This window comes from Malaclemys terrapin, chromosome 6 (assembly GCF_027887155.1).
Source record: "Malaclemys terrapin pileata isolate rMalTer1 chromosome 6, rMalTer1.hap1, whole genome shotgun sequence".
Taxonomy (NCBI): Eukaryota; Metazoa; Chordata; order Testudines; family Emydidae; genus Malaclemys; species Malaclemys terrapin.
The window spans coordinates 87,884,357-87,900,036 of NC_071510.1; the positions used below are offsets into that span (position 1 = coordinate 87,884,357).

The 15,680-nt window shown below is 44.3% G+C and overlaps 2 protein-coding genes across 2 annotated transcripts in view; both read left to right on the plus strand.

The window, feature by feature from the left end:
* SV2C (synaptic vesicle glycoprotein 2C) overlaps positions 1-15,680 on the plus strand; it is a 190,788-nt gene that overhangs the window by 15,903 nt on the left and 159,205 nt on the right. The window lies entirely within an intron of this gene.
* LOC128838831 (uncharacterized) lies at positions 457-2,378 on the plus strand. Its single transcript, XM_054031264.1, has 2 exons — positions 457-859; positions 1,854-2,378. Exons 1-2 carry the CDS (start codon positions 457-459, stop codon positions 2,327-2,329), a joined length of 879 nt encoding a protein of 292 aa, XP_053887239.1. The 3' UTR covers positions 2,330-2,378.

The window sequence follows — 15,680 nt, forward strand, 5'->3', positions numbered from 1 at the left end:
ACTTCTGTACTCCTCCCCGACGAGGGGAGTAGCGCCAAATTCGACATGGCCATGTCGAATTAGGCTAGGTGTGGATGGAAATCGACGCTAATAGCTCCGGGAGCTATCCCACAGTGCACCACTCTGTTGACGCTCTGGACAGCAGTGCGAGCTCGGATGCTCTGACCAGCCACACAGGAAAAGCCCCGGGAAAATTTGAATTGGAATTCCTTTTCCTGTCTGGCCAGTTTGAATCTCATTTCCTGTCTGGACATCGTGGCGAGCACAGCAGCACTGGCAACGATGCAGAGCTCTCCAGCAGTGATGGCCGTGCAGTCTGTGAATAGAAAGAGGGCCCCAGCATGGACTGATCGGGAAGTCTTGGATCTCATCGCTGTGTGGGGCGATGAGTCCGTGCTTTCCGAGCTGCGATCCAAAAGAAGGAATGCAAAGATCTATGAGAAGATCTCTAAAGACATGGCAGAGAGAGGATACAGCCGGGATGCAACGCAGTGCCGCGTGAAAATCAAGGAGCTGAGACAAGGCTACCAGAAGACCAAAGAGGCAAACGGACACTCCGGATCCCATCCCCAGACATCCCGTTTCTACGAGGCACTGCATTCCATCCTCGGTGCGGCCGCCACCACTACCCCACCAGTGACCGTGGACTCTGAGGATGGGATAGTCTCCACGGCCGGTTCCTCGGACATGTTAGGGGACGGGGAAGATGAGGAAGGAGATGAGGAGGGCGAGGCAGTCGGCAGCGCTCACAACGCTGATTTCCCCGACAGCCAGGATCTCTTCATCACCCTTACAGAGATCCCCTACGAAGCGTCCCCAGCCATTACCCCGGACACAGAATCTGGGGAAGGATCAGCCAGTAAGTGTTGTAAACATCTAAACATTTATTTTTAACAAAACAGGAATATTAACAATTAAAAGAATGGGTTGTTCATGATTAGTGTGCCCTAGGCGCTTAACGGTTTAGTCATGGGCAGTGCAAGTTTTGAAAAAAAATCTAGCAATGTCCGGTTTTCAGTGATTGTCCTGCACAAGCCGCTGTACTGTTTATTCCCTGCTACTGCAGCTACAGTAAAATGCGGTCTATATGTCCGGGGATAGAGCAGTAATCCTCCTGGGACATCTCGATGAAGCTCTCCTGGAGGTAATGTGAAAGCCGTTGCATGAGGTTCCTGGGGAGAGCGGCCTTATTGGGTCCTCCGAAGTACGACATGTTGCCGCGCCACGAGACTATCAAGTACTCGGGAATCATTGCTCTGCACAGCAGGGCGGCATACGGCCCTGGTCTTTGGAGGCTTTCCCGGAGCATTCTCTCTCTGTCGCTCTCAGAGATCCTCATCAGGGTGATGTCGCCCATGGTGACCTGCTTTGAATTAGGTAGGGGAATGTTAGTGTTGGGACTGCTTTCCCGTTCCTTTACAGAACTGTAACCGCTGGTTTGTAGCCACGCAGTGGAGGCGGGAGAGGGGCAGCCGAAAGGGATCGTTCCCGGGGACAGCCGCGAGGGGGTGGGACAGGGGCAGAGTTCCCGCTTGCCGGATTGCTGGCTGCAGGAACTGACATAGCTTTAAATGTGAAATGAGGCCAGTGGTAATATAAAAGTTTTAAACTGCCACAAGTGTACGGCTTACCATGTCTGCCTGCAACAGAAATTCCGTTGTGCTGCCCCGCTTCTCAAATGTGCTGTGCAAGACCCCAGGCACTGAATGCGAAGGCCGAGAATTCGACCTTGTGCTGAGTGCGCATGTGATAGGTGCTGTGCATGGTCTTGTTCACAGAGAAAGACTATGTTCTTTGTTCACAACTACATTTATCTTTCTGAGGAATTCACTCCCTTTTTCCCATTTCCACAGCCCCATCTGCGACTGTCTCACAACCTAGCCTGGAATCACACTCCCAGAGGCTAGCGCGGATTAGGCGTAGGAAGAAGAGGACACGGGAGGACATGTTCTCTGAGCTTATGGCCTGTTCCCAAGCCCAGGCAGCACAGCAGACCCAGTGGCGGGAGAACTTGACCCGAATGCACCAAGCCAACATGGATCGGGAGGAGAGGTGGCGGCAGGAAGACCAGCAGGCGACTCAAACGCTGCTTGGACTACTGAGGGAGCAAACGGACACGCTCCGGCGCCTTGTGGATGTTCTGCAGGAACGGAGGCAGGAGGACAGAGCCCCGCTGCAGTCCATCTCTAACCGCCCTCCCCTGCCACCAAGTCCCATACCCACCTCACCCAAAGTGCAAAGAAGGAGAGGCGGCAGAGTCCCTGCTAAGTCTCACTCCACCCCTGCAGAGAGCTCTAGTAGCAGAAGGCTCTCATTTCCCAAAATTTGAAAAGTTCTTTCCTTCCCGCCTGACACAAGCCCCCGTCCAAGTTTCACCTCCCAATGCCATGTGTAGTTGATAATAAAAAATACGTTTCGGTTAACTACTGTTTCAATCATGTTCTTTTGGAGGAGGAGGGGAAAGGGGGTTGGTAATTGGACAGGACAGTCACCTTTGGCAGGGTACATAGGCGGGGGCAGGTACAGCAGCAGGGCACATACACAGTGCAGTGATGCAGTGACTAGTTACCCTGGTTAGTCTGGGAGGTTGTTTTCATGTTATGTTGGGGGGGGGGGTTGCTCTGTGACTTTGTGGCGGGGGAGGGCAGTTACAGATCTTAAGCGCCGGTCCTTAGGCAGGATCACAGAGCCACACAGCAGGGGATCTGTAACCGTCCTCCCCCTGCCACAAAGTCACATAGACCCTCCATACACACAGTCCCGATCAGGAGGGGTGACAGGCTCCGTTGAAACAACCATCCCACCGCAGCGGAGCCTGTCAATCCTTCAGTTTAGAAGCTGCATTCGCGTCACTACACTACACCCGCTCTGCACCACAGTCTGCGTCCCAGTTTTAAAAAATTCCCGCGAAAACAGTATTAAAGAAAACGGTGTGCTTTAACAAAGTAGAACTATTTTTATTTCGAAACGTGTGTTGGAAGGGGGGTGAAGGGGGTATGTAACTGGATAGGATAGTCAACATTAACTGGGTAAAGAAACGGGGGCAGGTTTAGCTTCTCAGTACACAAACTTTAAAGTCACAGGTTACCCTGCTCACTCAGGAACTTTGCTTTCAAAGCCTCCCGGATGCACAGTGCTTCCCGCTGTTCTCTTCTAATCGCCCGGCTGTCTGGCTGTGAGTAATCAGCAGCCAGGCTATTTTCCTCAACCTCCCACCCCGCCATAAAGGTCTCCCCCTTGCTCTCACAGAGATTGTGGAGCACACAGCAAGCTGCTATAACAATGGGGATATTGGTTTCGCTGAGATCACAGCAAGTCAGTAAGCTTCTCCATCTCCCCTTGAGACGGCCAAAAGCACACTCCACCACCATTCTGCACTTGCTCAGCCGGTAGTTGAAGAGTTCTTTTTCAGTGTCCAGGGCGCCAGTATAGGGCTTTATGAGCCAGGGCATTAGCGGGTAGGCTGGGTCCCCGAGGATGACTATAGGCATCTCCACATCCCCAACAGTTATTTTGTGGTCCGGGAAGTAAATACCTTGATGCAGCCGTCTAAACAGACCAGAGTTCCTGAAAACACGAGCGTCATGAACCTTGCCCGGCCATCCCACGTAGATGTTGGTAAAAAGTCCCCTGTGGTCCACCAGTGCTTGCAGCACCATGGAAAAGTATCCCTTTCGGTTAATGTACTGGGTGGCCTGGTGCTCCGGTGCCAGGATAGGGATGTGAGTTCCATCTATGGCCCCACCGCAGTTTGGGAATCCCATCGCTGCGAAGCCATCTATGATCGCCTCCACGTTTCCCAGGGTCACTACCTTTGGCAGCAGTACATCAATGATTGCCTTCGCTACTTGCATCACAACAACCCCCACGGTAGATTTGCCCACCCCAAACTGGTTCGCGACTGACCGGTAGCTGTCTGGCATTGCAAGCTTCCAGAGGGCTATGGCCACTCGCTTCTGTACACTCAGTGCAGCTCGCAAGCGGGTGTCACTGCGCTTCAGGGCAGGAGACAGCAACTCACAAAGTTCAAGGAAAGTTCCCTTCCGCATGTGAAAGTTTCGCAGCCACTGGGATTCATCCCAGACCTGCAGCACTATGCGGTCCCACCACTCACTGCTTGTTTCCCGTGCCCAGAATCGCCATTCCACGGCATCAACATGACCCATTGCCACCGTGATGTCCTCGGCGCTGGGTCCCCTGCTTTCTGAGAGGTCTGTGCTACTCTCAGACTTCAGGACATCACCGCGGTGCCGTAGCCTCCTCGCCTGACTTTTCTGCATCTGCCTCAGGGAAACCTTTATGATAAGCTGCGAGGCGTTGAGAGCGGCCACAACTGCAGCGATGGTCGCAGCGTGCTCCATGCTCGCAGTGCTGTGGCGTCCGCGCTGTCAATGACTGGAAAAGTGCGCGAACTGATTTCCCGCCGGCGCTTTCAGGGAGGGAGGGCGGGAGTGATGGACGGATGACGACAGTTACCCAAAAGCACCCTCGACTCATTTTGTTACCCAGAAGGCATTGCCGGCTACACCCAGAATTCCAATGGGCAGAGGGGACTGCGGGAACTGTGGGATAGCTGACCACAGCGCACCGCTTCGAATGTCGACGCTTTCACCGTTAGTGTGGACGCACAAAGTCGAATTACTGTCCTTAGTGTGGACACACACGTTCGACTTTGCAATATCGATTCCAAAAATTCGATGCAAGTAACATGGAACTACTCTCGTAGTGTAGACAAGGCCTAAATTAATGGTGTTAAATGGCAGAGTGTTTTCTGGAATGAAATGTGTGGGTCTCAGCTCACCTACACCATATTGCAATATGGACTTAGACCTTTGGGAGCAGAACACTTTTCAAGTTGGCAACTAGCCTGTTTTCAAAACAAACCATTTTAAGAGGTTCCTCTAGAGACTGAAAAGTGGTTTCATTTTAGTTCTGCTGCTTTAGAGCCTGTATGACTCTAGATATCGGAGTATTGACCGTATGTAAGGCTACGATTTTGTCACAGAGGTCGCGGAAGTCATGGAATCCGTGACTTCCAAAGACCTCTGTGACTTCAGCCCCGGTGGCCTGGGGTTGAAGGGTCCCACCACCTCCTGCAGCGGCAGGGAGCTGTGAGGTACCCCCGCAGCCTGAGGCAGTGGGCCCCCAAGCGCCGAACTGCCATGGGCAGTGTGGGTATCCTGAAGCTCCCTGGCTGCTGTGACGGGGTAGGGGGATTTTGGAACTCTGAGCCCCCAGAGGTGGTGGTGGGGCTCAGAGCTCCCAGCCATTCTGCAGCTGCCCAGTCCCTTCCCATTTTATCATGGATATTTTTAGTAAAAGTCAAGGACAGGTCACGGTTTCTGAGAGTTTTTTCTTTGTTGCCCGTGACCTGTCTGTGACTTTTTTACTAAAAATATCCATGACAAAATCTTAGCCTTAAGCATATGTAACCCATGCTTACTCATTCTGGCTCTCTGTCGCCCTCTATGTGGTCTAGCCACTAGGGATATGTCCACACTGCAGCTGGGAGAGTGCTTCCCAGCTTGGGTAGACAGACATGCACTAGCTCTGCTTTACCTAGTGTGCTAAAAATAGCAGTGTAGCAGGGGGCAGCACAAACACAGCTTGGGCTAGCTACCTGAATACATATCCAGGGGTGTGGGTGGGTTTATACTCAGGAGGCTAGTCCAAGCTGCCACCCATGTAACCCCCCGGCTACACTGCTTTTCTTAGCATACTAGTTCGAGCTGAACTAACGTGTGTCTGTCTACCCAAGCTGGGAAGCATGTTGCCAGCTGCAGTGTAGACGTAACCTAACAGGAGACAAAAATCTACAAAATGATGGCTTATGGAATTTAGTGAACCAGGTAGGAATGTATAATTTAAACTGCTAAAATATTGAGTTTGTGATTTAATGGAAGCTGTGCATCTGCAGCCACTTTGATTTATTATTTACTATACTTCAGTTAGCCTCTGTGCTTTCTTTGACTTATTGAAAAGCTAAATGTGCTTTTGTGATATTAAGAACAGCCCAAGGACAGTGGGCAAAAGACGCCCAGATATCTGGTAATGAACTGCTACTGGCTTACCCATTTCCAGTGCACCTCATTTCTTTAATATCATAAATATATCTGATAAGTGTTGTGCAAAGTGTCAATGAAAAGCTCATGACTCACATGTTATTAATATCATCATGTAACATACGTGCAAGCAACTGGTGTAAAGTTGTGGAAATAAACTGAAATTCTAATTCTTAAGGTGTGTTAGCCAATTTACCCCACCCGAGGATTACCCCACCCAAGGAATGTGGTCTCCTCACCTGGGGCTTTACTTCCAAAATACTTTGAAAGACAGTGGGAATGTATGCACATATTGTGTAAACAGACCCATAAAGCTAACAAGGGTAGAGGCAAACCCCACACTATGACGGTGGCGGAGGAGATTGACAGTTGCATGTCTAATGGTCATTCAGTTGCTCCAGAGGGGCAAGAACTGAAAAATTTGCATTTTAGAAGACAAACTCCGGCAAGGGAGGAAGTAGCAGGACACTTCCTTCAAGACCGACTCCATGTTGCCTACCTCTCAGCTGGAAATAGACATTGGTCTGGAATGATTCTTCAGAAGAATCCATTTCAAAGATTCATCGGACTATAAAAGAGAGGGGCCAAGAAACCCTAATTTATCAGCCTTTCACCTAAGAAGACAGAGGTATCAGCCTTTTGACTTTGAGGGATAGCTCCTGACCCAGGGTTTTGGTCAGCCATCTTGATGGCAACATGTGATGAGGATTTTACCTTGGACCAAGTCTAGCTTTTTTGTTAAGTTTTAGATTCTAGAAAATATTTTCTCTATTTCTCTTGTAACCATTTCTGACTTTAATCCTTATACTTAGGTTTTAAGAGTATCCTTATCTTATCTCTTTGTAGTTAAATATATGCATTTTATTTTCAGTCTAAACCAATCCAGTGCTGTGTTTAAACTGAACTGTTTGGGAACACCAGTTAAAGTAACAAACTGTTGAATATTAACTTCTTAAAGGGGCAACAAACCTTAATATTCCTCTGATTGTTCTACGACAGGCTGGACATTTCAGAACACATGTTTTGGGGAAAACTTGGGTGTGTGGAGTCACTTTACTAGTTGGTAACCAAGGCTGGTGGAGGCCAGTGGAAGTCTGTGGTATTATAGGCAGGCTCCAGGAACCAAAGCATTGGACCAGGGCTGCCCAATACATAGACAGAATGCATACTTGTTGCTGACCCGAGCCATTGTGAGACACTTGGGGTTATAGGATAAGAGATGACACAACTCTTCACTGGTCTGGATTGCACCCCAGAACGTGACAGCTTTCTACAGTGCAACTTGTTGTATAACTCAGTTCTGTTTAATCTGTTTAGGATCATATTAAACGGGTTTGCAGTGAATAACACATTTATAACATGGCTGAAAGACTGGATTTATTTATCTTTGTAAGAATATACGTAGGGGGTCTTTGACTTAGGGTAGAAAAAAGATGTACAACATTTAAAAAAAGTGGTTTTCTGGTACAAACTGAAATGACTGTAAATAATAGTTGCGTTATATCCACACACCAGCACAATTATCGAAGAGGTGGATCTGGATTTTTCAATAATTGGATTTTTGGATGGCTTAAAATATTTATAGTTTGATAGCTTTTTAAGCTAAGAGTGCGTATTCAACGAGTCAGACTCCACCATAATTTTTTCCATCTAAAATTGTTAAATTTTCATTAGATGAGTGGTAGGACTTTCAAATAAATAGTGTTCAAACTGCTTTTTGAGCAGTGCTGTGAAGTAGCCCTCTATTAAGGCAAGGCATTGGATGATATTGAGTACCATGTGAGCTGCAGTTTTTAGGGTAAAGGGGTGAGTTATAGCCATCAGCACCATTAACACAGGATGTTCTTGTTTTCATGGGCTCTTACCTTCACTCTGTTACCTTAAAGTGCTTTGTGTGAATCAAGATGTTTTGTATTAATGTTGTGATGCTGGCAGACTAGATGCCAACTCGTGCCAAGATCCCCATGTCTCCTCTGAACATTGACAGATATATAGCTGGAACCAGTCTGGCTCACCTCTGTGTTAGTATTGTTACAATAGGTATTAAAATTATAAGCATATGTTCAGTGTTTAGACTTTATTGAATGCTTGTGAGTTGCTGCATGCATTAATCTCACTCATAACCTCCGTGTACCATATTGAAAGGTAATATTTGAGCATTTGTACTGTGAGCCTTTGTAACTGTAAATCACCAGACAGGAGAGAAACATTAACTAATGTGAAATGCTGGTCTCCAATAGAAGGGGTTATGTCCTGCCCGACAAGGAAGGCCTCTCGATGCCCGACAAACTATAGTGGAACATTAAAAGGGACCAAAGCCTTTGCTGATTACTCTTCTCCACCTCCCCCCACATGAAGATGAGACTTACAGGTGAATTCCTCCCATCAGATGAGTTTGCAGCTCTAAGCAGAAGAAGAGAAGGAAATAAAAGCCTGTAATAAGGAGGATCTGGATCTTTATGTTGCTTGGAGAGAGAGAGAGAGAAAGAGAGAGAGAGAGAGAGAGTGTGTGTGTGTGTGAGAGAGTGAGTGAGTGAGTGAAGAACTACTAGGCCTAAGCAAAAGATCCCAGTGCTTAGCCTCTGTTAGCCCAGAGGACATATAGAGCTTGCTTATTACAGAAGCTTTGATTACTTTTTGAAACTTAAGATTGGAACTAATTTGTGTGTATACATTTTTACCTGCTTTAACCTTATGCTAAGGGAAATAACTCTCATTTCCTTTTCCTGTATAACGAATCTTTAGATAGTTTAATGTAGGATTGGCTACAAGTATTGTCTTTAGTGTGAGATCTAAGCTGCAGTTGACCGGGGTAAATGACTGATCCTTTGGGACTGGGAGTAACCTGAATATTTCTGTGATCCTTGGTGAAAGAGTATCTGTCTATCACAAAGGTAAGCGTACCTAGGTGGTAAGACAGATTGCAGTACCCAAAGGGACTGTCTGTGATTCCATGTAAAAGCTGTTATAGTGCCTGAGGAGTTCACACTTGATGATTGGTTGGTGAAGTCTCAGTATAGAACTCCGAGACAGTTTGGGGTTTGTATCCTGGTTGGTACTCATGCTCTTGAGTCACTGCAGGACAGATTGACACTATTTTAGCAAGAAATAACCCAGCTCTCAGTTTCAAAGTTTTTTGGGGAAAAAACCTCTACAATTTCCCTTTACCTCCTCTACCGCCTTCTGTATATTTGCCTCCAGAAATGATTACATTTTGAAGAAGAAAGACATTAATTACTGGGTAGTACAAAGATCAGTACCCTGTAATTTATTTAAGTAAAAACAATCAGATTAATCACCTGTCCTGTGATGATTTATCAGCATGCAGTCTTCTTTCTTAGTTCCTTTTTATTTTTTTCATTCATGGACATTTCCAACGAGGGATGGTATGAAGTTTATTAGGATATATTACATCATGAGTTAATACTAATACCGTCTGTGTAACAACGTATTTTCTTGATGGTTTAGGAGCGTATAGTTGGTGTAGATATTTGGCTGTAGATGTGTAACTTTTGATAATTTATAAATGGTATTTTCTAATGTCAGTTCAATAGAACATGCAGACACTTTCCTGAAAATGCAGACAACACACAGGTTTTAGAATGAACTCTGAAGATAACAAAAGGCTTTCCCTTTTGAATGTACTTTTCTAAATATACAAGTCACATTCAGTTTTGTTATCATCTGTCTTTCATTGTGATTTTCATCTCATGAACTATTTAATTAGCATTTTGTATCCAGGATGTAGGGATTTTTTTCTCACAGTTGGGGTATTTTTGTGGGATTTACAATATTTTTGATATCTGAATAACAAACCAGCAAGTTGCAGTAACAGTAGTGCATCCTGATATAGTAGCTGGCTAGCGTGCTGAGAATACAGTACTAGGAAAGCCCTGCAGGAAACAGGATGAAATGGAAACGATATCATCTGGCATATACTTGATATAGAATTTCGAACTGAATCATTTATAAAGCACCCTATGTTTGGCAATTAAGAAAGCAGAAGAAAACTGGGGTGGATAAGAATCCAATTTAATTTGTTCACAACAGGGATGAAGCTGTCTTGTTTGTTCTTGTTAAATAGATGCTTGTGGAGAATTTAGCTTTTAGGTTAGTGTTAAAATACAATAAACTCCTCATTAAAGTCCCCTCCTGTCCATCTCAGATGTACCTGCTCTTTCAGAAGCAAACAAAACTATCTCCATCATTTATAATGTGAACATGAACAATCTGCTTCAATCTTTAAGGCAATGTTGTGCAGCATGTTACGTTTTTTTTTAAATGGCAAGAAAGTTCTACATGCAATACTGAGCTGTTGTAAGGTAGGTCACCAACCCGAATTATTTCTTAAGGAAAAAAGGACTCGTATTTTCACATTTCAATAAAATTATACAGAGCCTTCAAACTGTGCATTATCATTAAGCATACAGAAGCAACATTTCTGGGACAAAATTCACCATATATAGTTTTTACACATTTTTCACATATATGTTCAGAAAATATTGAGGATAACTATTGTCAAAGCACTTCTAATCTGTCCTCTTATCAAATGATTTTCATTATACTGCTATATAAACACGCTTACCATCACACTTGCTTATAGTTCCCTTCCCTGATCATTGAATCTCCATGTCTTGACCTCTTACAATCACCCTACCTTTTGTGTGCAAGAACATCTGGTATTATCAATGCCTTTATTGTCACATGATTTCTAATGAACCATGGATGTGTGACATTGATAGCATTTGACTCTATTTATTAGTGAGTAACCTGGCCTACTGGTGTGCTGTGTTTTTGTTTTGTTTACTCCTACAGGTAGCAAACATACGGAGCTACATGTAGGGTGAGAATAACCTCCAAATTGGACAGAGGTAGTCAGGTGAAATGCATTTTAGCATATTCACTTTTATACAAACTTGATATGGGGGGAAAGACTATTTTCCATTACTTAGATGTGGAAATGGTCAGTCTTCCTAATCAGAGCTCTAGTCCGTTATCTGCCCTCTTTGTTTCCCCCTCTTGCTACCTCTCCCCTAAATTCCACTGAAGCTTCTCCTCATTCCCCCTCCCATTATCTGTGATCTGAACTCTGAAGCCTCTTACTTGGGACCAAGTTATCCTGTGAAAGAATAGTATATATACATTGTCATATTCACACTTCTCTTGTTATACTTCCATTTTCTTTCATAAAAGGTAATTACTCACAAAATGACATCATTGAGATGTCCCATATTTTGATCATTTTCTTTTGTCTGAAACAGTTAAGAAAACAAAACAAAAAAATCTAGCTAAAGTTGATTTCTTACCTTTTCCCCCACTCATAATGTTGTGAAGAGAGAGATGGAGTGGACTGATCTGCTCTTTTATCTGTGCACTAAGAAGCACTGGATGTTTTTCTTTAATAAAATCTGCTGATTTTTTTTTTTTTTTTTTTTTTGCATTTGTAAAACTGAAGCAGGTTGTGCAATAAATGTTTCATTAGCTGGTTGTTTGAAGGAGTGAAAGAAGGATACCCCTGAGGCAGCATGGTTTAAAGCAGTGGTTCTCAAACAGGGGTCTGGGGCCCACTAGGGGGCTGCTGTTTCATGGGGGTCCACTATACAGGGCCAGCATTAGACTTGCTTGGGCCCACGGCAGAAAGCCTAAGCCCCACTACCTGGGCTGAAGCCCAGGGCTCCAAGCCCTGCCACGCGGGGCTGAAGCCAAAGCCTAAGCAACTTAGCTTTCAGGATCCCTTGAGGCATGGGGGCCCAGGGAATTGCTATGCTTGCTACCCCTCAATGCTGGCCCTTGCTTTTAAATGCAGAAAAACAATTGTTGTGTCACAAGTGGGCCGAGGAGTTTTTATGGCATGTTGGGAGGGGAGGCTCAGAAAGAAAAAGGTTGAGAACCCCTGGTTTTAAAGGATTAAGTACAATGCTCAGAGTCAGGGCCGGCTCCAGGCACATGCTAAGGGGCGGCATTCCATCCATTCTTGAGGCGGCACAGTCCGGGTGGCTTTTTTTTGTGTGTGTGTGGGGGGGGGGGGGGCAGCAAAAATGGTAGAGCCAGCTTTGCTCAGAGTGCAGGATTTCCAAGTTCTCTGTCTGACTGACCTTGATGCTTTTCATTTTTATGCTAATAATGTGCCTTTTAGGATAGAATGGTCTCCATTAAAAAGAAAATATTCAGCGCCAGTGCTATCTGAGAAACCACAGTGTTTTCTAATGGTGACTGTTGTAGGTAAATATCATTGTCCCTAATTTACAATGGGAGAACTGAGGCACAGAGAGAGTGACTTCTGTAGATCAGTGTCAGATCAGGATTAGAATTTAGGCCTCAGTACATGCCCAGTCCAATAGACCAGAAAACTCTCCCAGGCAAATCACTTATGCCAAATTTTTCAAAGTTGGATGCTTATAAGTCGACACTTACACATGTACTTAAGCACTTAAATAACTGATCTGATTTTCAGAGATGCTGAGCATCCACGGCTCCCTGGTGACTTCAGTTGGAGCTGGGAGTGCTCAGCATTTCTAGAAATCAGTCTCTTAAGGCATCCAAATTCCAAATAGTGGCCTCAATGTTTCTGAGCCTCAGTTTCTCTGTTTTAAAATATGGATGATAATAGTTCAAGCCACGGGCAGTTTGTGAATAACACCATACTAGATTGCCATCTTAGGATCAGACTAATAGCATTTCTGCTCTGCGGCTGTTTGAAATGGGGTGTTTTCTTCTCTCCCTTTGACAGAATATTTCATCTAATTTTCTCAATATTCAAAACGTGAGATACTTTCATTCCTCAATGAAAGCTGCATAGGAATCTATTCATTCTTTAATCCCTTCTGAATAATCAGTTGTAAATGACACTTTCTCCCTGCTGATATGCTGTTTGCCTCTGGCTGGACTGTGCAGAGTTAAATTAATGTGACTCCTTCTTATATGGCTGTTGCAGATTCATAGTGAAGAAAATTCTCTTGTGAAGGTGAAGTATGAGTTGTGTTTCTGGAGGCAGCAAACATAGCCAGACATGAATCTTGCTGTCTCATGATAGGATACAGCATGATACTAACTGGAAGAGGAGGCATAGGCTCTGCTATCATTCAGGAAGATAAATCTAGCAATACTTCTTGTTACCGGCTCAAAAATCTAATTTCAGCTGCAGCTAAATAAGACAGGCAAGCAGCATCTATTTAAAGGAGTTCTGTTAACATGCATCGACTTTAAATGTTACCTACCTAAATGTTGATTTTAAGTCAGTGGGAATAGTCTCCTCAGTTTACATCTCCTGTTTTAGGTCAAGAGTTCAATGAGATGTTTAAAAAACAAAAAAACCTCTTTTGAACACAATCAGAGTAAAATACAGAGTGTGCACTGCCTGCAGAGCTCCACTAACTGCTTTCTAGACCAGTTAAATAACAAGCTACACATGAACTGGCTTATGCCACCAAGCTCTGATGCACCTTCCTTGTACTGACAGCTTCTTCCCCCTCAAATCCCAGGAGCTGCTTTTACTCATTACCTGTTTCTACTGAAGCATTTATTTCATCTCTCTTATGCAGACTCATTGATGCACACACTGCTCCTTTCTTCCTATGAGACACCATGTGACTTCTTCTCTCCAATGGGGTAGACTTGGTGGCCCCGTTCAGTTCCTCCTCCCCTCCCGCCAGTGAGACAGTCTCTCACCAGAGGGGCTATGAATGATGTTAGTAGTGTTCTTTTTATTGATATATTAATTTGTGAAAAACTATTTGCATGGGAGACTGGATGAATACCAATGAGGAAACAGGCTTTAAGTCATAAAGATCTGTACCACTACTGAGAGCCTAGTAAAGGCTCTGTTATTGTTTTGCCCAGCAAAGGCAACAAGAACTGATTTCTTTCAAGGTAGAAAGGGTTAGTGTGGAGTCATGCTGGATTCTGAGAGCTAGCATCATCCCTTATGTCAAGCTTGTGGTACACAGAGATATAACTAAAGGCAGCTAGTTTTGCTGCTGCAGCACTAAAAGTGCAAAATGAAGTGTTTGAAAATGGAGAGAGTGAACTGGGAAGGGTTTTTATTTTCAACCTGTTTATAGCATGTCACAAACAATGAAAAGTAAAAAGTGTTACAATTTAAAAAAAAAAAAAGAGGAATGCTGTGGATGGGTGGCACAGCCTTGCTCAGAGCCTGGAAAGCAAGGGGTTAAAAATACCAGGGAGTTAAAACTATTTTTCAGGCAACTAGATGTTCTCTAGCTGCTGCCAGCATTTATACATAACATTGTGCCAAAGCTTCTGCTCTCTTATCAAGGTTTATTGGCAGCAAGTAGCTGATTCCCCAAGAAGATAAGGACATATACCAGTAGCAAAGAGCATGTGAGAGCTGGCAGACTGTATTAGTTTAGGACTGAGAACAGTCTTGGAGTTGTCATTCTCTAATCACAAAGATGATGCATACCACCAGAAAAGGGATATTGTATGTGCTCGCTCGCTCTCTCTCCTCCACAGAGTGTATTTTTCCAGCAGGAGCTAAACACCTGTATTTCTTCTGATATATAGAAAGCCTTTACTATTAATTCCAAGGTCTTGCACAACCTGCGCTGCAAGGCCCTCTCTGACCTTAACATATGCTCATTGATCTCAGCTCTCTGATCTGACGTGTGCTGTGGCATCTGTCTGTCTAGATACATATACAGCTCCCATCTCCATAGTACTTGAGCATCATAGATGTTTTGAAAGTAAGAAAAGACCACTCAAGTCATCCTGTCTGATTCTGCTGTATTTTGCAGGATTTACTCTTTATATAATTTCCGTCTTATTTAATGAATTTTTGATACCTCAGGACAGGGTGCCTTGCCCACTGCTCTTAGAACTCAATTTCAATGTCTAGTTATTACAACACTTAAGGTTGTTTTTTTCCTGTTATCTAATCCAAGCTTTTCCTTCCTTATTTTTGGACCATATCCCCTCCTTTCTTAAGGGAGTTCCTTCACTTTCTTCTCCCCACATTGAGCACTTCACACCAACTCCTGCCAGGTGACCTGCCTGTGCCAAGGTATGGGTCTCACAGAAGGCTGTTTCCCTCCATCTTTACAGCAGACAAGGAACAGAATCATGGCAGATAGTAAAAAGATGGTGTGTGCTAGAAAATGTACAAAAATAAAACAGCACTGACAGGATTTTTTTATTGACTGACAGAGTTCAAGCGATCAGAACAGAGCTTGTCCCATTGCTTTGTGCCAGTTCCTCTCTGTTCTGTATTTAAATGCAGTACAGTTGTTTTCACTTTGATGCTGACAGCTGAAAATGACAGTACATATTGGATCTGGATACCTCTGATGGACACACAATGAATTTTAAAGAGAGGAAAGTATGAGACTGGAGCTAACTCTTTTTCCAGGAGGAAACAGGCTTTTTGTTTACCAATAACCATTTGAAAAATATGGTGGGAAATGAGTTAGTCAAAAATATTTTAGTTAAAGAAAAATAATTTAGAAAAATAATGCTAACTCTGCTTACATTCATGTAATGCTTTCTTTTACAATTGGACAAACTGGCTGGTACAGTAAATTAGTTCAATATTTTTTCACTTGTTTTTGCATCCAGTTTAGGCTTCTAATATTCCTTGTGGGATATTTGTCTGCATCACAAAAC